Raw genomic sequence first — 24,526 nt, forward strand, 5'->3', positions numbered from 1 at the left:
ATTTATTCTTGTAGATGTACTCCTTGAGCAATTACTGCCCCGCCTGCTTCTTGCTGTGGATCCTGAGTATGGTGCTGCTTGGTAGCAGCAGGAGAGTTGCTAGTCACAGCTGAGGTCATCCAGACCGCCTTGGTTTCACCTCGGCGTGGGTTTGTGATGGGGGATAGCTAACGGAAGCATCAGGGCCGAGTCAAAAGCAGGAACAGGAAGCACTGATGTGCGAAGGAAAAGGTGAAGGGTGAGATTTCTGGGAACCTGGGCAGGAACACCTAGTTGTCACTACCTGGTTAGTCAGTCCTATCTGTCATCGTTGCCCTCTTCTAAGAGCGTGACTGTAACCACCAACAGTGACTGTCATTATCCATATAATAATACTGATAGATTGATTTGGTAGTAGAACTAACAGAAGTCCTCTGATTACTATTCCAAACAACAGTTTACATAAACTAACAAATTAACATGATAATACCAACATGTGGTCCTTGTAGCTCTATTAACTCCTTGGAATATCTGATTGTTGTGTTGAGTGCTGACCAGTAACGTTAGCTACAGTTTCCGGCGTTTGTATTTTCACTCTAATCTATATTTCTTTAGCAATAACACGAAGCAATATTTCTGACTTCAACTAATATATGCAACATGGCCAGAAAAATTGTCAGGCCTTTCCCTCTATAGGCGGGCAGAGGAAGAAGGTTTAAGAGTCGAAAGTTGTTTTCTAAAGACAAGAGACAAAAGCAAAACAAAAGAACCAGTATTGCGTTCAGGAGTGTGCAAGATAATGAGGAAGGCATGTAGATGTTTCACACTATAGAGACTGTCACCACTGGCACTGGCCAGGATGTAATGTCGGAACAAGAATTGCTGTGACTAACTACTTGGGGTGACAGTCATGGGGTCAGGAAAGGATGCTTAGAAGGCAATGGATTGGAAGCTTGAGCAGGAATAGACATTTGCTGTAAAGTTAGGAAGCCATTGCCAAGTCCCTTGGACCTGAATTTGTGTGACGCATAGAACTGTCATGGGAACATCTGATAGCTGGCTGGAGATAGTATCAGCGGAATGAGTGGTGGGGAAGGTGGTGAGGACGGAGGAGAGGGAGTGTCCCGGAGGGGCCCTCGAGCTTTCAGCCTAGTGTGCCTGTGCTCCTCTGGAAGAGAAATAGCCTTCTAATGTCTGGCCATGTAGAATCAAGGTGCTCCTGGGACTATGACCTGAAAGACGTGATCATGTGGCCATGTGGAGTCACGTGACGCTCTGCTGTTGTGAAGAGGCCCCAGGAGGTGGTATTTGAGGTAGCAGTGAAGAAAGGAGGCTGGAGTGGAGGTGCAGGTAGGAATGAAGGCATGTTCATTGAGGGGAAAGCCACAGGATGGTACAGAGGTAATCACTGTTTGGCCCTGGGAAACAGCAAAGCGTGGATGGAACAAAAACTGGTCAGAGTGCATGTGTGTGTATATATACACACATACATGTTGGTGACTGAATCAGGGCAAACAGACCGTGAAGACAAGCTGAGGTCGTTTACCACCCAAACTTGGAGTGCAGGTGAGGTTTCCTGTATGAAAGCCACATGACCAGATGTATAGTAAAGAAATATTCATGTGCTTTAGAAACAAATGCTGAGGAATTTGATAGGCTTTGAATAGAAACATTGAAGAAAAGTAGTTTAATAAACAGAATCGGAAATGCTGGCAGTGTCCTGGTTGTCTGTCCTCTCCCCATGGGAGGTTTATAAGCTGGGATTTTCTTTGCAATACCATCAGCCTGTAGGAGGTAAGGTTGTCCCTTAGCCTAGCCAGGCCGAGATGTCACCTTAGTCACCAAAGAAAGGCTGCCGGGACCTACTTCCAAACCAAATTGCTGTGTCACCCGTGTTCATGAACTTCCATGGCGCTGGGTGTAGTGTTCCCATCATGAGTGCTTTGTTGGGTTTCACTCCTCATTGACTAAAACTGTGAAATATTTAAGAATTCTTAGTGGCTTTCCTTGACTGAGTTGGTTATTTTTTTTTATGATTTGTACTGGGTTGGTGGATTGATGTACAAACACAGTTGCCAGGGAAGTTAAGGCCCCTTGTCTCACATATGATGGTACATAACTTACATAGTTGGCTTCTGGACACAGGCCAGTTTGAGTGCCATCTCTACTGTAGTTCTACCTGGGTTGAAGTAAGGAATAGTCTCACAGGTGTGCTAGTTTCTTGAGAGCTGGAAGAATTTGGAAGATCTTCCTGTTCTGACATCCCGTGATTCTATAATTAATGGCACAGTAACAGCTTCAGGGCAAGCACATGGACACCTCCCGCCCCTCCCGCCCAATAGGGATGCCTTAAGCACCCAGGAGGCACCAAGCCTCTAGGAGGTGCCAGCCAGCCTCACCTCCTCAGCATCCCTTAAAGAACTGAATTTAATGGTGATGCCTTAGTTTAGAGATCGAGAGCACTTATCATTAGCTGGTGACTGATTGCTGGTTTGGTCTTTGTCGTGTTCATTTCTCCCTCCCTTGACTTTGACTAAACTCCCTAAACCTTCTCATAGAGCATCACTGGACTTGGTCAGACTCACCCAGTGAAACTGCTACTCTGTGGACTTTATAGCCCCTTTCTGGAAACATACAACAAGAATTGCTTCAGCCCTATGGAGACTGACCCAGGAGAGGGGCTGCCAGATGCTGGAATGTCTTCCTACATTTTCTAACTCATTATCAGTGTCAGACAATCTGCTGGGTGAATTATGATAAATGTGAGGTATTCTGCTGAAGAAATCGTGTCCTGGAAGATTAACCCTGTGCTGATGACTTGCTCCTCTGCCATGTGGAGTTTGACATGGCACACTTACGCTGGTAGACCAAAAACAGACCTTGAGAGCGTGAGGCATGTCTGGTGAAGGATAATAGCAGACTTCAAGTCTGTGTGATTTATCATTTCAAATGACGAACTCTTTCCCTTCCAGATAGAGAAGCTAATATGGGTAGCTGCTGGTGAGCAGGGAGGCATTGGGAAGGGACCGCCATCAGCATATGTGTCTTCAAAGAATTTTAAAGCTACTGCTCTAGGACTGAGATGGGCCAAGGCAGAGACTCATTCTTGGACACTCCAGAGGCCCTAGGCCTCACCACCTACCAGATCCACGACTTTAGGCAAGACTGTATCTCTTAGAGTTTCTGATTCCCCTCTTCAGTGAAACAAGTTGGATCCTGAATTACTCTGCGCTCAAAGGACTTTCTTCTCTAGTTCTTTGGTCAGACAGCCTCTGAAGTGTTTTCTCTCCAGTCTGGATCCCAGATAGCCCCAAGGGCTCTGCTGTGGGTCTGCACTGATTCTCTTTGATATCACTCCCATGGGAAGTTCCCCAAATATACTTTCCTCCTCCTGCCTCCCTTAAATTACTGATGGAATGAAGTAGGATAAGAACCAAATAAGTTGTTGGCTAGATTCACTTCTCTTTCCTGCTCCTGTCACTTCTTTTGGAAAAGAGCAGCTTACCTCTGACACAAACCTCTGAATTTCTAAGGGACTGGGACATCTCTCCATACCTGGTAGAGCAGATTTCACTCTGGTTTCATGGATTCTTGGGGGCTAAAGGCCCTCTAAACTAGGCCCTGAGGACTGATTACATTCCCATGTTATGATAATTTTCTTTAGGCTCATGGATTCAGAAGTTGGAGTCCATAGCCCTTGACTCTGGGATTCTGAGCCTGTGACAAGGCATGACTGCATGGTCACAGGAGTCTATGGCAGAGACTGTTCAGCTCATGGAAGACAGGAAACTGAGAAAGCAAACATAGGAAGGGATCAGGCATACAGTCCCCAAGGACGTCCCCTTAGTGACCTGCTTCCTCCAACTAAGTCCTTCCTCCTGCTTGTTACCACCTCTCAACAATTCCATCATATTATAGATCAATCAAGGGATTAATCCGTTCATTGTATTATAACCCTCAGGATCCAATAACCTCCCAAAAGCACATGAAGCAAACAAGGCTCTAATACATAAGCTTGTTGGGGAGTTACACATTCAAACCATAACTCAGGCTCTATATTGAATAGGTAGATAGCTACAGATGTAGGTAGTCATCTGACATCATTTCTGGGTCCTCCACTTATACATGAGAAACTGGAGTGTTCAGGATTAAATGTCTCATCGAGGTCACACCATGCTTAACTGGTGGAGCTTGTATTTTCTTGTGTTTGGAGTGTGAACTTGTGTTTTCTGACTTCAGAATCCACGTGCTAACCACTGTAAGAAAACACCTCGAGAGAACCATGACTGAGTGATGGACAGCCCAGAGATGCTTGTCCTCTCCCCTTGGCATGGGAGTCACTGCAAGTGATTTGCAGAGACCAGCTTCTGCTGAGAAAGGGTGGCAGTAACTGCAGGCCTCTTTGGCAGTGTTTATGATACAGAGATAGGGTTCTTTCTGTGGACACAAGCTATCCTAATAGTGCCATTTATCATTATGACAAAGGTGAGATGGGAAATGAGGGCTGGAATGAGGGAAAAAAATTCTGATTATTTTAACAGTTGGAAGTGACATCACCCCAGAGCCTCTATCAAGTAGTAAATTGGAAACTAGATCAAAATTGCTTCGAAATATATCCCGGGATGGCTTTCTACAGCTGTGATAAAGTCTTCTGGTTCTGTTTGGAGATGTGTTTCTGGGTAAAGTTCTCAGAGTGGTGTGTGTTGCCCATGTGGAAGCGGCCCATCATCCCATGAGAGCCTAACGCTATAGGAGGCTATTTGGGGCACTTGTGATGCATTGAACTGGGGCTGACTAAGCCACTTTCCCTTACCATTTCTTTGAAATGTATTATGGAAATCTTTCCACGCCACTATGTAATGTTTTCCAACATTTCAATAGCTACCATTTTACTTGGTTCAGCTCTTTGGTGGAGTGTATGCTTTTGAGAAAAAGCTTTCAGGGCCCCTATCAGTGATTTGGAACAAATGAGGGTGCTGGCTGGTGTCCCTTAGGCCCTCTTATCCATTTGAGGAGTGCTTTTGGATATGTATTAAGCCATGTTCTCTAGGAACTTCCGCTAGAGGAAACACTAGTGGAGGCCAGAGTTTTGATTAACTTATCCCTTTTATTTTCTTCCCTAGGCAGAAGAAGGGGAATGTGGCCCACAAACACTGGGCTGGACCTTCAAATTTGGTTAAGTGCAAGCCCTGCCCCGTGGCACAGTCGGCGATGGTCTGCGGATCCGATGGCCACATGTACACATCCAAGGTTGGTCTTCTGTTGTCCTTACCACAAAAAATATTACAGGTCTGTGTGTCAAGTCTCAGCGCCCAAACAGGGGCCTGGTGGGTCTGACCCTTGCTCTGGAGCAGACTCAGCAATAGTCTCTGGCCTAGGAAGCAATGCAAGGTGGAATGTCACATCCTGTGTAGTTGCAATGTCTGAGGGTTAAGCGGAAGGGTGTTTTGGTAAGTAGCATGTGTTCCTGAAGCAGATCTAGAGGAGTCTGGGGAAATGAGGTTCACTCATGTCGTGAAGCTTGAGCCATGGAGCATCCCAGGAGTGCTGTTTTGTTGACAGCTTGATGGAGGTTTGGTGCTCTGGCTCCATAGCTCCTCTGGCAGAGCTGCACACTTTTGTTAGCCTACTTGAGTTTCTATGTAAGGATTCCCTTGTAGGGTGGAGTCCATTGCCAGTGAGTTGTTGTGGAAAACACGGTGTGTACCTTGAGTCATACTGTTGTGTGATTCTCAAGCCTTTCTGCCCTTCATTCCTTTTGTCCCACGCTGCTGCCTGCGTGGTTCTGTTTCCTGTGATCCCATGCTGAACCTCATGCCACATGGATTCCACAGGACTACTTAGAGAGCCCTCACTGCCTGTTGTCTTCAGAGTCTTACTGGAGTTATTCTGAGATTGTGACTACTCTTCCTTAGTGATATTTAGTGACAGGACTCAGGTGTTTTTTGTTCATCGAAGGAGTTTTATCTCCTTCTGATTCATGTTTTTCTAACAAAGAGGAATATGTCTCATAAAACTGAAAGCTAGAAAGCGTGCGTGGGTCTGGCCTTTGCTCACACCCATCTCATTTGTTAATGGGATCTCAGTGGCATAGCATTAGCATGAGCAGTTCCTTTGTCCATTCAACAGGTATCATTTGAGTCCTTGCTCTATGTGTCAGGCACTATGCTAGGTGCCGGGAAAACATAATATAGTGCTAACAAAGCAGTTGGTTTTTATCCTGACAGTCAGCAAGCCTTCTCTCTTCAACTGCAGAGCTTCCCTGTGAGCTAGAACTTCTAGTCCAAGGTCATAGCTGGAATGTATTCATCCTGCCTGAACAGCACCAGCACATCTCAGCCTTCCGCTTTCCCTTCTTCCTCCTGACCTCAGGCAGAATCAGTTTGAGAGAGATTTTAGTAACTGGACTTGTTTCTGACATCCTAAGCATGTCTCGAAGAGTGGGGCTTCTAGGGGTCCTTATAAGTGGAAAATTATTTTTATCCCCCATTCTCAGAGACGGGTCCTGTTTTCACTTTCTTGAAGCCAGGATGCAGGACATATGGGAAGTTGCCTGGAGGTCCAGATAAAATACAGATTTAGATATAGCAGGCCTGGGTCAACCTAGGGTTTTGTACATCTAACAGGTGCCACAGACTCCATTTTGAGTACTGAGGGCTTTGATTTGTATAGTATCCTCTTAATACATCTCCCTGCCTCTACCTGTTCTTCCTAATCCCAGAATCCATTTCCACAGAACAGAAGATGGATCATTGTTATAGTAAAAGTCTGCTGTGTGTCTCCCTGACTTAAGTGCCCGAAAAACTTTTCTTTTGCCACTAGAACTAAACCGAGACTATTGCCATTAGCACAGTTCTCTAGACTCAGATTCTTTCCTACTCCAGAATCATAGGAACATCCATCCATTGGTTCAGCATCTATTCATTGACAATCTCTGGGTAGTCTAGGTATAATGAACATCATAGGCAGGAACAGTGGTGAACAAGACAAACACCATTACTGCTCACAGAGAAGTCACAGTCTGGTAGAGGAGGGAATAAATAATGAGCAAATGAATATGTGATTTCAAATTTCAGCAAGCACTACAAAGCTGCTGGAGAGGGGTTGGGCAGAAAGAGGAGGAGGAGGAGGGAGAGGAGGAGGAGGAAAAGAGGAGGAGGAGGAGGAAAAGAGGTAGAGAGTAGAGAAAGCTGCTTCTGTAGTGGGTAGTCCCTCTTTTTCAGGTATCCTTTGAGAAGACAGAAGTATAGGATGTTTCCGAGAATATAACCTGTGCTAGGGCAGCAGGGCAGCATGATGTGCTTGCAGACCTGATGGACAGCAGAGTAGTTCCAATGGTAAGGGGCGAGGCATGTGTGATGGGGAAGAATGTATCAAAATAGTTGAGGGGAAGACATTTATTGGCCAGGAAGTTGAAAACATGATAGAGCAAATTCGGACTTGTGGGATGTTGAGTATTACAACATCCCACATGTGAAATCCTGAAAATACAAATGTTCGTTATCAGCCCTGCCAGGCATGGAGTACGGTGCTTGGTGGATGTATTGCTATTAGCTGGAGAGGTGTCAATAAGGGTTCTAGCTGAGAAGGAATGGAGGAGTCCAACATACATAACCTGTCTGAATGTGACTGAATCACTACCCTTCAATTTCTGCATAAGCTTGACAGAATCTAAGTTTCCCAACATTGCTCAACTATTTTCCTCGAGCAAAAGAAGAGATCTGAAGATACCTTATCAAAAATTACTGTTCCTATGTAGTGTGATAGCCTTATGTTGCTGTCATAAAATGCCTAAGGTCATCAGTTTATAAGGAGAAATAGTTGGTTCTGTCTGAAAGGCTTCATCCTATCATCATTTGGCCCCATTACTTTGGGCTTGTGGGGGGACAGTGCAGTGTGGATGAAGCATGTGGCAGAGGAATCCTGTTCACCTTGTTATGGCTTTGAAGCAAAGAAAGACACAGATAAGGTCTGGGATCCCAGTATCTCCCCATGGACACACTTCCAGTCATCTAACTTCTCCCTCTGGGCCTCACCTCCAGTAGTGCCACAGACTTGGGGTGAAGCCTTCTACACATAGACCTTTGAGGTTTATTCCATATCTAAACCACAAGGCACAAGGCAGGTCTTCTTCCTGGATGTGAGTGATCTACCCACTTCTATGGCATTAAAACAAAGAAGCAGAGTGGAGGGAGGGACAGCATTTCGGTGGATGTAGTGTTAGGCCTTGGCACAAGTGTCCTCCCCTTCTGTCTTTTGTTCCCTGTGAATGTAACAGATCAAATATGATTCGGCCACAAGCCTTGTGTGGATTGCTCAAAACCTCTAAAACAGGGTCTGGTTGCAAAACCCTGTGGAATTCAGTGAGGCTTTCCTCCAGGGGGCATGCTTCTATCTGGTCAGGTCTACTACTGGATGATTTTCTTATTGTCTCTAAGTACACAGCTAAGTGTTTATTAAGGTTTAAAAGGTTGTTTTAGCATCACAGAGAAAGCATTGGAGAGTATTAATAGAGGCTCAGTTAATATGAGTGAGTGGGTTAACTATTAATGAACAGTGACTTCCTATCCCATGGAGTTGTGGCCCTTTTAGGTCAGGAAACAAAGGACAGGTAAGACCATAGTGTACATGTAACCAAAAATAATTTCATAGCATGAAGTCAATCTTAAAAAAATAAGTTTTGGCAGAAACACATTACAACCCCAGTCCAGCCGTCACCAGGGAAACCCATGCCTATGTGAAGAGTCAGTCAAGTTGTTCAGGTGAATCGTTTGTCTCTTCAAGATGTGTCTGAAGGCTGTGGAGAAGCAGCAATAGTGAGAAAGAGCCTGAGTGTCAGCCTGGCCTTGAAGCACGTATCTGTCCTCAGTACATGCCAAGCAAGCAAGCTTTCCTTCTGGGTCAGGGCCCGGGATCATCCAAGCCTGGAAGGCGATGGTGGAAGGGGATACATTTAGAAGTGTCATTCACTATCAGGGATTTTCCAGTATCTCAATATCAGCTTCTGCCATTCAGGACCATAGATAAATGCACAAGAATGCAGACTTGAGATCACAAATAAGGTGCTGCATGGCATGTTTATTCTGATTCTGTAGATAATAACCCATAAAAGGTACAGAAGGGTGCAACCGGAAATCAACACCCTGAGGACCAACTCTGTAGCTCAGTGCAGAGTGTGATGTCAACTTTGATCCTGGACTTAGATTCCAGGTTGTAAGTGTCACATTATTTCTGAACTGCCTTCAGTATTACATTCTTCTACCCAGAAAACTGCCGTAGTCAAGAAATTCAACATCACTGAGTTCTTTCTTACTTGGTACCAAACATACACTGAGCAGTAGTGATATTCTAAAGATCAAAATAGATAATGCCCATTTTTCATGAAACATGTAAGGAAGATAGACACATTGGAGAGGAGTGGTTTATCTCTTAGCAGTTTTGCACTGGGAAGAATCGCCTCCAGTGTGGCCATGTTGAAGTGGTTGAGACTTAGGTTACTGGGTACCACTGACTTTGGATGAGGTTAACACTAACCTTGGAGACTGAGTAAATTCTCTCAAGAGTGAGTTGGTATAAACAGAGCGAGACCTGACCCTTTCTTGGGCTCTAGGATCCTATGTTGCAATGTTTTTCATCTCATATAGTTCGTACTATGATGCCATCATCTTGACTCATACAGCGCATATGGTGGCCAACGAAGCCCTGTGAGATAAACTTTTCTTTATACATTACCCAACATCCAGTATTTTAGAATAGCACTAGTTGGCATAAGATAGTAGGTGTTTGGATAAGAGACAGTGAGGATACTTTGGGAGCACTGAGCAGGGTCACAGTCAGCAGTTTGGAGGAATAAACAGTCTTCTTGGAGGAAGTGATGGTACTATCAAGATCTTAAGGCCGAAAAGAATCAGCTAGTGAAGAACAGGGGATCAGAACAGCTTATTCAATGAGATGGATGAAGGGATTGAAGAGTGAGAGAAAGCAAGGCACCTGAAGGGTAATTCAGTGTCCGTGTGGCTGGGCCACTTGCTGGTATGTAGGTCAACTAGCTATAGAAAGGCCCTCTCAGTAAGGTGAACACTCCTTCTGTGCCCTCACACACACACTGTCAGAGCAGACAGGAAATGTTTTCTCTCGCAACTCTTCCTAACTTCACATCTTTATTTTGTACCTAGATATAAGAGAGACACTTGCTAATTATAGAAAAGTAATCAGGGGTCATATTTAGCAGCTTGAAAACCACATGAAAGGGGTTGGACTTTAATTTGAAAGATTTAGTGTAGGGTTGACAGCCGTAGGGTAGAGTTGGAGGCAGGTGATTGAAGGGACTTGCTGGGGTTCAGGTCCACCATGAGCGAGTCCAAGACTGGCATAGTGGTTTTTCAGATGTTTAGAAAACAGCCTAAAGAGGCACCAGGGAGGTTAGAGTTGGTCTGGGTGACTGATGAAACCTGAAACACATAATCCTTTCAGCTCTGAGTCCAACAAGGACTTCTGCATCTCAATCCTAGCTAGACTTGAAAATCCTCCTGCCAGAGCATCAGTACATTTGGGGCCTGTCACTTGGGAACTTTTTTTTTTTCTTTTTTTCTTTTTTTTTTTGTCTGCTGTGACTTTCATAGCTAGATGGAAATTTGCAGGATGGGGCTAGGGCCAAGACCAGGCTATCAGCTTTGGGTTCTATTCAGCTAGGAAGAGCTCACTACCAGCTTCATTCAGGTGGGCCAGTCTGGGTTTTCCCTTCTAGAAGGCAAAACTATTTCAGAAAATGAGAGCAGATCTGGAATGGTCCTTCAGTCTTGGTAGCTCGGAAAGGGTCAGCAGGAGTGTCCTATTACCCTGGTCCTGGCAGGAATGTCATTGCCAGGCATCCTTCCCTAGGACTTCATTGATCACACTAGCTAATATGTCGGGGCCATGACTGTTCACTCCCAGCCAGGAGCCAAGCCTTGCCTCTGAGAGGATTTTTCTCAGTGCTACCGGTTTCCAAAGAGTTAGCCCTGTTCTCTAGCACCTGCCTGACTGTTGATAATTAGCAAACAAGCAGGCAAGCATCCATCTGCTCCTGCTCCCTGTCCCCTTACATTTTCTTCCTTAATCGCTATTAAACAATTAGCAAATGGCTCGTTTATTTGAGAAGAGAGATGCTGAGTTAAGAACTGCTATGGAAGAAAACGTTTCCCTTCTGTGCAGGAGAGGCGTGAGCACTCACTTTACAGGACTGGCATTTCCACCGGCATATTGTCACTGCAGATTAGATTATCTTTACCAAGGCATCTTAATAGTTTCTAACAATTGTTACTAAGTAAAGGTCAGGTCTGAAGTGCTTGGGAAGTGTAGTCTCTGTGGGCCATTGTTTTCCAAAAACAGGAAATTTGAAAGGTTAGAGCCAAGATTTAGGGTGTGGGTTTGTGAGATTTCTCCAGATGGCTTCAGGCACACTGTTTTCTCAGCTTCCAGGGAGGTTGACCTGTGAGGATTCCAGCCAGGCCTTCGGTGTGGGGGTGGGGTCGGGGGGGGGCAGTTCCTGTGCTGCTTTGCTTGTCAGTAGTTAAGACACTTAGTATTTGGGAATATTTGGAGCAGGCTGCTCCCTGCAACCCTGTAGGGTGAGAACAGCCTTCACTTGCAAATGGTTCGTGGTGGAGGGCCTTACTGTTGATTCAGAAGAAAATGATGTGATTGGGAACCAATGTAGAAGGCTTGTTTTGCACAGCCTGCGCCTCAGGAGCTGGAGCTCTGAAGCCACATGAAGGAGAGGGTGGCAGCTAGGCCAGCCCACAGATGCTTCCCTCTGGACAGCACTGTGATGACAAGTGGCAGTTCCTGACTGTCCACATATGCGCTCAGTTAATGGGAAGAAAGACAGTGTAGAGAGACCCCAGTGGATAGAAAGCAGCGGTCTGAAAAATGGTTCTGGAGACAGATTTCATTATTTTCCTGTTGTTTGGAAAAAGCCAACAGTAGAGGCTTTGTGACTCTGGAGAAATTCTTGATGGCATCTAACCAGCTCTAAGTGATTTTGCTTTGTACATTAGTTTGAGATTTTTGGGACAAATCCCCAATGGCGATGTCCCAATTTGCCTTCCTCCCTCAAGCCGTGTTCATTTACAATTTTCTTTCTTTAGTCTGGCGTGGGGGCAGGGTTCAAATATCATTTGGTAATGAGAGCTCATTTCCGTCATAGGAAAACCTTCAACTACTAGCTTAAATTGAGTTCTTGCCCTACATTTTGTTATCCTCCCCTCTTTCTCCTTTACAGGACTTTTATAAGAACAAGTATAAGCAAGATTTAAAATATTAACTGTGAATTGGTGAGGATGTATATTCTGGCTGCTTGGGACAAACCCCAGATGGAGCAGAGGCTTTGGTGTGTCTGCTTCTGTTCTCTTGTGTCCATTCCACACAGAGGCTACCCAGGACCTCTGTGCTGCCTCCAGACCATGGTTGAGTAGGACCCATCTAGCTTGCTGTTCTGTAATCCTCAGTAATTGGAACTATGGTGCTTCGTCTGTGGGTGTGGTGGGGCTGCTGTACCCAGCCAGTCCAAAGAGAAAGGTTAGTGGGTTCCACTCAGAAGTCACATCACCTTGCTCACATCTCATTGACCATAACTTACTCATAGACCCCAGCAAGCTGTAAAGAAGTTGGGATATGTAGCTTTAATTCTATGTAGCCATGTGTCTATCCAAAATGTGAAGATTATTGAAGGAAGGACAGGGTGGGTGTTGAGATCATCTAGCAGCCACTGCGAGCATGGTGAAATTTAGATAGGAGCATAGCTGCAGTGCTGAGAACTCAGTACTCCCTTACTGAGCACATGGTAAATATCATAGCACTGTGCTTATATGCCAAATAGTATTTTATTTCATGTATTATTTCATTAATTTCTCAAAACACATCTATGAGGTACATGCCATTGCTAGTCTCAAAGTAAAAATGAGAGAAAAAGCTATAAAGTAGTGAGTAGTGTAGTAGATGCCTGAACCCCAGTCTGATTTGAGGGTTATAGCTTTTACTTCACAAATTTGGAGTGGTAACTGAAGTGACCACTATAGAGGGAAGCTATAGTCACACTTTCTTCCCGTGCTCCTCCAGGAGTCAACGGGGAGTCATTTACCCCTCCCACCCAATCAGTCGATTTTAGCTGCATGTGGGGGAGGGGCTGAGAATATATAATCAGAGAATGCTGTGAGGCACCTCTCTCACCATTTTACGTGGCTGTCGGGAAGGCACAGGATCTACATTTGAGTGTGGACTTTCTAGCACAACGCCGTGATCTGTTAGCAAGCCCTATAAACTCGTTAGGATTTTCCAAAACAAAGCTACCTGAAAAGCCGTAAAATCCCAGGTGTATCAAATGCTTCTAAATGTGACAGGAGTATACACCTCAAACTTAGCTTAAATCACGAAAAGGAAATTTCTGATATACAAGACTTAAAAGTACACTGGGGTAACCAGGCTTTGGAAGACAGAGGAAGGAAATTCATTGTGGGTAATGCTGCATTTTATTCTGTCTTTTAGCTTTCTGTCTCTTCCTGGCTTCACTCTACACATAGACTCTCTTCCTTTGCAAAGGATATGGATCTTGAAAGCCCCCAATTCACTTGTTTTCACACTAGAAACTCCAAGGAAATTCACCATTCTCTGTGTGAGCATCTCAGGCAAGGAGTCTAATTAGCTCATTTTGAATCAGGAGTCTCTCCCTTAATCAAGTATATTTAGGCTAATGAGGTTCTGAGTGGCCTGCTCTTACCTCATGAACCTCATTTCATTATGATCAAGAGTAGGATTGGTTTTAATAGGAGATGGAGAAAACAGACTGAGTAAATTTTAAAAGTATACAATCAATTTTTCAGATGGCAAATATGTTAGCCTTTTTGAAGTTATCATCTAAGTAACATTAGTTTGAGCCAGTAAGACTATTTTAAGGCATACTCGGTGAGAGAGAGAGAGAGAGAGAGAGAGAGAGAGAGAGAGAGAGAGAGAGAGAGAGAGTTTTCTGTGTATACCTGTGTATGTTTTAGGAGGCCAGAGGAGAATATTGTGTGTTGCTCTCTACCTTTATGAGACAGATTCTCTCACTAAACCTGCAGCTTACCACTTCATCTAAGCTGGCTGGCCAGTGAACTCCTGGGATCTGCAGATCTCCACCCCTCAATGTAGAGGTTATAGGCACATGAAACTATGCCTGACCTATGTGGGTGCTGGGAATTCAAACTCAGGTCCTCTTGCTTGCTATGCAAGCATTCTTAACCACTGAGCCATCTCTTCAGCTCTAGCATGCTGTATTCTAGGAATGACAGTCATACAGGGACACATGAGGTAAGGAAACGGGTCTTTAAAAAATTTGAGTAAATTTATTTTATTTTTAGAGCTATATCTCCAGCCCCCACGTTTTATTATTTTTATGTGTACAAGTGTATTGTCTGCATGCGTGTAAGTGCACCCGTGTTGTGCAATGCCCATGGAGGTCAGAAGAGGGCATTGGATTCCCCTGGAACTGGTTACAAATGGTTGTTAGCCACCATGTGGGTGGGTGCTGGGACTTGAACCCGGGTCCTCTGCAAGAGCAGCCGGTGCTCTCAACCCCTGAAAACAGCCCTGGAACAGGTCTTTTTTTACAGTGAGTGTTGTTGAATTAAAGAGAAAATTCCCCTAAAATAAAGTAGATCCAGTGTTTGTTTAACTCAGTGTTCTTTGAAGCCATTTGGCTTAATCCTTAAAACTTTCTTCAGAACATGGGGCACATTTATCTTCAATTCTCCTCAGCTCTTATTTCTTTTCAGACATGCCAAGATAACACTGTCTTTTTGGCTGTCAACAATAAACTTTCAGGCAAAATGGTTATTGTGACATTTTCAGAAAGCACAGATGTTCAAACACCGTCCATAACAAAAGTACATCTATAGGACTTACACAGACCTCCTCAGTATGCAGATTAGTCATGAGTTAGAGCAGAAGAAAGCAATTCAGCTAATTATTTTATAACTTATTTCCATGTTCTCTATGCAAACATGCATTTAAGATTTGAAGATAGATTTTCATTTCTTCTCAAATGCCCTGAGTAGAATGCCAAGTCATTAGTTAGTGCTTTTGTTAAAACTACATTAGGAAGACTAGCCGTCTTGCTGTCTGCTCTGTTAAATACACAATTAAGCCATTTGATAAAGCAGTTACCTGAGCACAAAGATGCTTGGCCTCCTCTCAACAAGGCATGAGATTAAGGATTAGGTAAAATTGCAAATACATGCGATCTCTACCTACCAATCTTTTAAAAGATGGAAAGAGCTCCCTGGCCAGAAAGAAAATGCACAGTGTGATAAGTCTAATTAAACCATTATGAACAACTTTAATGAAGTTATTGTTTTGCCTTTTTCTTTAAAAGAAACAAACAAAATATTCCCTTTAGGCCTATTGCTTGAATGCATACAGTCCAGTTTCCTTCTCATTTTTTTCAGAGAATATTTCAGCCTCAGATGTAGTCGTACTTAGAGAGCTCAGCTTCTTTCCTAAGCCTTCTACTAGGACCTGGACATTTGAGGGGGTTAGGAATTGGGATAAAGCCAAAAAGAATTGTTCCATAATTGTTCCAAATTGAAGGTAATAACTTTAATGATTCTCTCATTTTTACCAAAGCAAAGTTTTCCTTGTCCCTTTTTGAAACTGATGAAAAATGGAGGTATTCTAGTTTTTCTTCTTCTATACAGAGAACTGAACTCTGAACTCTGTGCAAGTTAAACAAGCACTTTACCACTGAGCTTCTGTTGAACAGAAATGTGTCTTCCTGGCAAGGGTGGCTTTTCTAAGCTGCTTGGTCCAGTCCATCTTCTAGAGATGATCAGAAGAGCAAACTCTAGCCATTAGGGAGATCCTGTAGCCCAAAGAACAGCTTTCCCAAGTTCTTCTCTACTGAAGACTACTTGGAATCTGACCCTCTGCAAAAGATAAGCTATGCACTGGCAGCCAGCTGAGAAGTCAGGTGCTACTGGATTGTGAGAGCCTGATCAGATAAACTTATTAGAAAGGCTTATTTGATTTTTCTTTAATGCCACCCTAACCCTAACCTATGTCCAGTGATGACTGGGATAATGGTGTTTCGGTCAAGGTGGGATACCCCAAAGTTGATTGTGAACAAGATCTGCCGCGTCTCTGTTGCTTCACCTTTTCCTGCTGAAAGCTGTCTAGATCAGCCACTTGAGTTCCTTCAGAGCAAAGGAACAGTCAACCCAATAGGTGCCTTGCAAAGGACAAGTAACTATAGACTAGAAGACACAGCTTTTATTATAGTAACTCAATATTGATTTATTTGTGATAGAATTTAAACCCATGGCCTCGCCTATACTAAATGCACACTACTGCTGAGCAGAATTTCCAGCCAACTCCTCACTTTTACTTAATTCACAATAATGGGAGAGACTAGATTGAGCCTCCTTTACCCACATCTACCCTCACAGGAAAAGAAGTAACCATACTCCTCGAATTCCAACTATAAGGGTCAACCTAAGTGCTATTTCCTCAATGAAGCCCCCTGTGCTTTATGCCAAATGAGACCATTTCTTTCTTCTAAACTCCATTACCACCAGGCGCTTCCTACTTGGAGAGCATTGATTGCATTGCAGAAGCTGTCTGTATGCATGTACTTATTACTTATCCAACTGTGTAATAGGCAAGAGGTACTGAAAACCCTCTGACAGGAAACTCTTAGCTTTAAGGCAGAAATCATTTTGAATGATTAAGCTTGCAAATTTTAGGACAAATCCTGGTCCAAGAGAAAAGGGCACTAAAAGCCAGATAGTATTTTGACCACTGCCCTGCAGTGTAGGCAGATGGAGTGCTACACTTACCAAGAGGTTTTGGAATGGCTGCTCTGCATTGACTGGAGATAATCCCTTACAGTCTAGATGAGACTAATTTCTAGATGGGAAATTAAGATGAGACCCCCCCCACCCCCAAACACACACAAGTAAATCTAGTATCATCTGTGTGAGTTCAAGGGTAGTTTACAGGTTTGTTTGTTTGTTTTTTTATTAAATCTGCCTGATGGTGAATCAGGATTCAAGGAATACTTGTGAGTCTCAGCTTGGGCTCTGGAGAGAGAAAAGGTAAACCAATAAAACTATAACAAAGAGCCCACATTAACCCAGGAAGGGCAAACATGGTACAGAAAATATCTAAAGACATACATAAGACAGAGGCATGAAGTAGTCAGAAAAGTTAGTGGCTAGTAAACTGTCCAGTGGCACACATACTACCTGAATTTCAGCCTAGGTAACTAGTTCATGTTTATGTCCTTTGCATGATACAGGAGATTTGAAGGTGATAAGTTGACTTCATATGGTGTGGGTGGGAAGGGGCCAGGGTGCTTGGAAGGGGAAGGCACACATCCTCTTTGCAGTATTGAATCCACAGCCCAAGCTTCACAGGATTACCTCCAAACTCTGCAAGGCAGCTCTTGATTCTCTAGAGCACAGAAGGAAATAAGCCACCATGAGTGACAAGTGGCATAAATAATAAAGGGCAAAATTAGACCCCCAAGAAATTGAGTGATGGACTTTTTAGATGCAGAATATAAAGTGCCAATGCTCAACATGCTCAAATACAAAAGACGATTTAAGATTTAGACAATGAATTAGATCCCCAAGAAATTGATTGATGGGCTTTTCCAATACAGAATATAAAATTCAAATGCTAACATGTTTATATACAAAGATAATTTTATATTTAAATAGTGAATATACATTACCAAAACTGTCAAACTAACTTGAAATGTCCAGAATTGAAAGGTGTAAGCATTAAAAGTACATCTCAATAAAGAAAACACACATGTAACAGCCCCTCACCCTAAATTTGGCAATTAATAAAGTAATTACTTTAATAGCATGGTAGTAGTGGGTTTTCCTCTAGGACCTACGACTTCTCCAGCCGTGGATTCTTGGCTAGGTTCATGGCATCAAGCAGGAGTTCATCCAATTTAGTGAGTTTTAAGTCCAATTAGATACCTGTTGGTTATCCCCAGATATATGCACCAGTATTACATCACTAGGAATATCTTGCTGGTCCAATTATTGTTATGGTTCGTGGGCTTTAACAGCTGGGTAGGACTGTTAATAACTTTTCCCCTTTGGCAGCTTTCATAACACCTACCAACACTAACCACCCAGGTTAGTACCAGTTTGATTTTTCCATGTCCTGTGACCAAAATGTGTGCTGTCTTCAATATGGTCTTGCCTCATGTTCTGGCAGGTACCTGAGAGCAATGGCAATAGCCTCTATTGTTTTAAGGATCTCTTGTATTTTCTTGACCAACAATTTGAAGGAAGGTATCACTTGCCTGGCACAAAGGTTTTTATTAGATGGTCTATGGCTCCTGGGGGCAATATTATCCTACTGTGTAGTGTAAGGCTGTTAAAAAAACAAACAAAAAACTGTGTGTATGTGTGTGTGTGTGTGTGTGTGTAGTGTGTGTGTATACATGTGTGTATTTTTAAGTAAGCTAGCCATATAGTTTTCAACTGCCTTCTAAATACTTACCTCATACCAATATATAAATGCAGTTTTCATCTCCCATCATAGAAGCCTCTTTTTGCAGCAGATGGAGGTTATTATAGAGATATACAACTGATCGAAATGTAGATAAGTGACAGTGTTGTGCCTAGCCTTAAATTGGGCATCTATAACACAACTCATATGCCTAAGGCTCAGCAAACACTGTGGAATAAGGGACAAAAAGAGCCTGAGTACCTGGAAAGGTGCTGTCAGACAGTGGCTTCTGGACAGAATAGGATATTGCACCGATGAATTCTCAACAATATGGTTGCCTGTACAAGATCTGCAAAGAACACACCAGTTACCATGCCAACATGGATGGAAGAAAAAAGGCCTCAGCCACCCCTGGATGAAGAGCTACAGGCAGTCCATGGCTGCTGAGGGAGGGAGATCCTGTTTTTATTCAGGGTTGAGACTACAATCCTAACTGGTCAGTCCTAAACACATGCAAATAAATGCAACACTACTTGGACTCAGGAGGCATATATAACAGTAATTACAGAAAAAGAGATCATGGATTTGAGAGGGATTGGTAGGAGAGACACAGGAGGAGTTGGCTGTAGAGTATAATCATGTATAAAATAACTAAATTTTAAAAAGTAATTATTACATGTTTCCTTTTTTGTACAAGCCATATTTCACAGTAAATCTAAAGCACTGTTACAATCTGGAACTATTCGTCATAGGATGATGACAGTTAATAAGTATGGAAATAGTAGTTTTGGAATGCTGTGTGATACTGCTCCTGGGGAGACATGAAGAAATGTTTACTCATCCCAGATAGAGAACCAAGGACAGACCAAAGTAAGGATGCCACCAAAGTCCAGCTTGGTGAATCAATAAGGGTTTTTTCTTCTTCTTCTTCTTTGTTTATTTATTTTTTTATGGGGCTACTCTAACATTTCCCCCTCTGAAGAGGTAACCATAAAATCTTTTCAGGATAAGATAAAAGCTGCCAAATATTTTTGACATTTTTGGCCTTTGGAATGGAGTAGGTTGCTAAGAGGCCCAAGTACGTTGTGAGTTTTAGCCAAGAAACTGGCTACTTTCTTTGGGGTCCTTTTACCCTAACTGCCTAGCCAATTCCTACCTCCTATTCTTATCACACCATCCTCTGAAGGGGTTACCCAAATTACCCTTAGGGAATCGGGATGCAGACCTCTCTGGCTTCTTCCATGCTGAACAGGGATGCAGGGTGAGGCAAGTGGAGTACCCCTTCAGTGGGTCTATCTAAAAATTTCCCAAATTGCAAAACTCTTATCTCCAAGGGGGAAAGAAAGTCCTTGAATCATGAATAGGAGATGTGAAGGAGAAGTAAAGGCAAGAGTAATTAGCATTACAAGTTCTAGACAGGGAACTAGGAAAAAGTCAGAACAAGGCAAATTTCAAATGTTCATATGAGAGTCCATTGGAGTTTCTTGACAAGGGCTTCCAAAAGCATTCCTCTACTGGGTTCCTCCTCATTTTTCTTTGGTCTTCCAAGGCTAGACTCTAGAGTGATGGATTCAGGATTTACTTTCAGTTATTTTGATAGCTGTTGGAGTGGTTAGAATCATTGTCAGTTTCTTCTCAAAGGCTTCTAGATACAGGGAGAAAACAAATATATCCATTTTAGAACAATAGCTGGTTGTCTCCCTTAGCTACAGGTGGGCACTACAGTATTGGAGACAAAGATTGAAGTCTTACATCTGAGCAGCACTTTCTGGTTAGGAAAAAAAATCATCAATGAGAAATAATTGTCTAAATAACTTTTTATATAGACTTAAGCCTAATGTCTGGGAAGTGTAATCCCTTGAACTCTTAAAGAAATATACTGATGACTTTACTCTTTGATTATACTTTCCTTTTGGATGTTTAAGGACATACAATTGGCCCAGATAAACCAATTTATTTTTACTCTTAAGGTCATTTGAGGATTTGTTCCTCAGGGGTCACATGGGCTTGGGAGGAGCCCCTGGCTCCTTTCTTTTACCAGTTCCGCCTCATGTCTGGCTTCACTTGGAAGCATGAATGAGATGTTTCCTCTGAGTTGCCCCTCCTCTTTGTAGAGTGGACACTGGTTAAAGTCCATCTTGTAGGGTCTCCATGGCCTCCCTGAACAAGAGGACAGGTGACTCACCACAGTTACAGGACATTTTGAGAGATGTTCCATAGTCCCCTGGAACTTAGTCAACCTTGGAGGGCAAGGGACAAAAACTGTCCTTTAAGTCCCTCTGACCACATTAGTATAGGCCTCTAACTATGGCTGTTAAACACTCAATAAGGTTAGTTCCACCAGTCTGGTACTTTTAATTATCATGTGCTATGTGGATGAGGCTTGGGTGAAAAACAAGACATTCTCAGATAAACATTGACTAGATATATATTTTGTTCCTTAAAATAGTTGACTAAACTATGACCATAGAAATTTTTAAAATATGTGTATATTATTTTTGTCTCACTCTTTATATATCATAACAAACCTACACAGACCTTCATCACTTGCTTAGACTTTCTCATTTTTTCTATTTTGGAAAATATCTCCATTCCTATATCCTTTTAACATCTTTTACATTCTCATTTTCTTTTTTTTAAACAATTATGAGACATAATAGCATTAACAAATTTTGAATCTGTTGTGAGACTTCTTTTCCTGGGGATGCTAAGCAATGCTTATTCCCTTTTAAGGTTCTAGTGTCAAGCCAATGATTGATTAAAGTTTTACTGGGGAACCAATAAATTTATTGAGCTTACTTACCAAGATAAGTGAGGGGATGCTGAAGTGTATATATGACCTATGGTTATGCACACTGGAAAGCCTTTACCCAGCATGCATCATACCTTCTTTTCCTAGCCTTCCCCACATTGTATACTTTAGCCCTCCCCAAATCCAGTGATGTGTAATTAGGACCAAATTACATACAGTTGGCTGGGAAGAATGTCTGGATAATTCGGTGAGGGTCCAGTGACCCTGCTTGGCCCTCATCCCTCATTTAATGAATGAGCACAACCGTCAACAAGCCCAATTGTGACTATGTTTAGCGATCAAGCTCAGCTAAAGTCGTGATGATAGTAGTTATTTTACGCAGAAGGGACTGCTGTATAGCATTATCCTAATAAAGGAACCGGACTTTAAAAAGATTTGGTGCTAGGAGCCACATATGAGGGAGAACATACGTCATTTGTTTTTCTGAGTCTGTGTTACTTCACTTAGTATAACAGTTTCTAGATCCATCCATTTACCTGTAAATTTCATTATTTCATCATTTTTTTACTGCTGAACAGAACTCCATTGTGTACGTGTACCACATTTTTGTTAACCACTCGTCAGTTGAGGGACACTTAGGTTGCTTCCATATCAGCTATTGTGAAAAGAGCAGCAACAAACATAGTTGTATAAGTGTCTCTGCAATAGGATGAGTCCTTTGGGTATATGCGAAAAGTGGTATAACCGGGTCATATGGTAGGTTAATTCTTAGTTTTTTAAGAGTTCTCCACACTGTTTTCCATAGAGCTTGCACAAATTTGCAATTCCACCAGCAGTGAATGAGTGTTCCCCTTTTTCCACATCCTTGCCAACATTTGCTATCATTTGTTCTCTTGATCCTAGCCATCTGATTGGGGTAAGATGATAACCTTAGGGTGGTTTTAATTTGCATTTCCCTAATTACTAATGATGTTGAACATTTTTTGAGATGTTTCTTAGCCATCTTTATTTCTTCATTTGAGAACTCTCTGTTTAGATCTTTAGCCCATCTTTTAATTGTGTCATTTGGTTTCTCAAGTCTTTGTTTTTTTGAGTTCTTTATATATATTCTGGATGTTAAACCTCTGTCAGATGTGTCACTGGTGAAGTTTTTTCCCATTCTGTGGGTTTTCTCTTCACTTTTTTGATTGTTTCTTTTGCTGTACAGAAGCTTTTTAGTTTAATGAGATCATACTTGCTGATTGCTGACATTAGCTCCTAAGCAAATTCTGTCTGATTTAGAAAATCTTTCCTACACCTATATCTTGTAAATCTGGTAAGTTACTGCCAATATTTTCTTCTAATAGTTCCAGGGTTTCCAGTTTCACATTGGGGTCTTTGATCCATTTGGAGTTGACTTTTGTGCAAGGTGAAAGAATGAATCAGTAAGTTTTATTGGCATTACAGGAATATGAATGAAGGGTTTCTTATAGGAGCAGAAAAAAAAAAAAACCACAAAACAAAACAAAAAACAAACAAAAAAAAGCTGTTACCAAAAGCCCACACAAGCATAGGTGACAGCTCATGAAAGCTGGAAACCTGGAGCGCACTGCAGAACATGCAGGCAGCTCAACAAATTGGAGAGTGTCTCTTTTAGGCAGCTCAGGTGGTCTGAGCCTCCTGCTGGCTGTTTTTCAGGTCCCCACCTCTTCCAGGCAGTAAGGCATATGTGAGAGTCTTCTAGGTGGCTTGGTTGGTCTGAGAGTATTCTGGGCAGTTGGTCTTGCCTCTGTCTCTTCCAGGGATCTCAGCTGGTCTGTTAGGATCTGTCAGTAGTGCCCACTTTTGATTTTCATTTGGGGCTTAGTGTATCTGGTCAGTTTCAGGGACTTCTTGAAGCTTTTGTGTTACTGCCTGAGTTTAGTGAGTTTCCCTATAGGACGAAATGTTTTACCTTTCTTCAGAACATCCTATATTTTAACAAGTTTCCCTCCAAATGGAAGGTTTTATTGCACAGTAAATTGCTATACAACATGTAAAAAAAAATTACCGAAAAGCCCCTAAAGGATGCAGCTGCAGTAGACAGCAATCAAGCAGTATGAGACCACTGATCTAAAGTTGAAGATGAACTCCATGCTTCAGCTGTCTGAGCCCACAGATGAGTTTCAGAATCACTGAAGTGGCCTTTCAGCGTGTCTTCTGGTTTCATGCAGTGGGAAGTGATTGCAATATGGAGCTCACAGATATGTGAAGAAGTTTTGGCAAGATGAGATGAACCCAGCTTCTACTTAGAGGGGATGCAGTAGCTGCTTCCTCCAAGGCTCGGGGACACCGTGAAAGAGGAAAGATTGTTAGAGTTAGATGTCAGGGAGCAAAGGAGCTAAAGAGTCTTCTGGACATGACAAGACCAATGTACTCATGAACTTACAGCACCTGTGGTTGCCTCCATGAGATCAAGCCAGTCAACATTCCAGCATGGAAGAGGGGGCATTACAAGCCCCCACACTTAGTTCAGGAGGTATTGGCAATTGATGGCTTCTGGGGATGGAGAGTCAGTTTCCTTTAAGGGTATGGGCCCTGGTAGGTAGGCCATGCTCCAGTGGATGGCCCCCCCACTCATGGTTATATTAGCAGTACAAATTGGAATCACAGAAGCCTATAAATAAGAAAGAGGAAGTTGGGTGGAGTGAGAAATGGGAGTAGGAGGGTCTGGGAGGAGGAGTGAAGGGTGAATATGATCAAAATACATTGTATGCATATATGAATTGCTAAAATAGACTATTTTAAACAGGGGGATTAGAGAAAGAAGTTAAAGACTGTATGGAATGAGGCACTTTGGGAGCCTGAAAGTAGACTCAATTTGTGCACGAAAAAATGTAGAGTGGGAGACAAAGCTAGCAAATGTGCGAACTATAGTGGAATACAAATTGAAATGAACAACCCACAGTTTATAAAGAAGATATGTTTAGGACATTAAGGGACAATGATTATGGAGTATGAGGAATTTGATATTATAGGTATTACTGTAGTTTAGTAAGAAAAGCATGCATGTTTTTAAGAGATAACATTATAAAGAGCACAGGGGTTTCCTCTAAAGTAATTTATCCATAAAACCAAAACAAGTCAAGGGTAAGATTAAGAAAATAGGGGAGAATTTTGAATAGCAGTCAACTGAAGTTATAGAGACATACTGTACTAAGTTCTCTTCTTTGCAATATATTCAGAATTTTCCTAAAATAAAATGTATGTTTTTTGAGGGAAGAAACTTCAAAGATGAATATCAGACCGATAGTCATATATAATAGTATATATAAATATATAAAATATAAATAT

General features: G+C 42.5%; 1 protein-coding gene across 3 annotated transcripts in view; it reads left to right on the forward strand.

The window, feature by feature from the left end:
• Spock1 (SPARC (osteonectin), cwcv and kazal like domains proteoglycan 1) overlaps nt 1-24,526 on the forward strand; it is a 562,385-nt gene that overhangs the window by 401,876 nt on the left and 135,983 nt on the right. For all 3 annotated transcript variants that reach the window (XM_008831820.2, XM_008831819.2, XM_008831818.3), the window contains one exon: nt 5,103-5,229. In XM_008831820.2, the coding sequence (XP_008830042.1) occupies nt 5,103-5,229 (127 nt within the window). The remainder of the gene's footprint in view (nt 1-5,102; nt 5,230-24,526) is intronic.

Source organism: Nannospalax galili, unplaced genomic scaffold (assembly GCF_000622305.1).
Source record: "Nannospalax galili isolate Female #2095 unplaced genomic scaffold, S.galili_v1.0 scaffold735, whole genome shotgun sequence".
Classification (NCBI taxonomy): Eukaryota; Metazoa; Chordata; class Mammalia; order Rodentia; family Spalacidae; genus Nannospalax; species Nannospalax galili.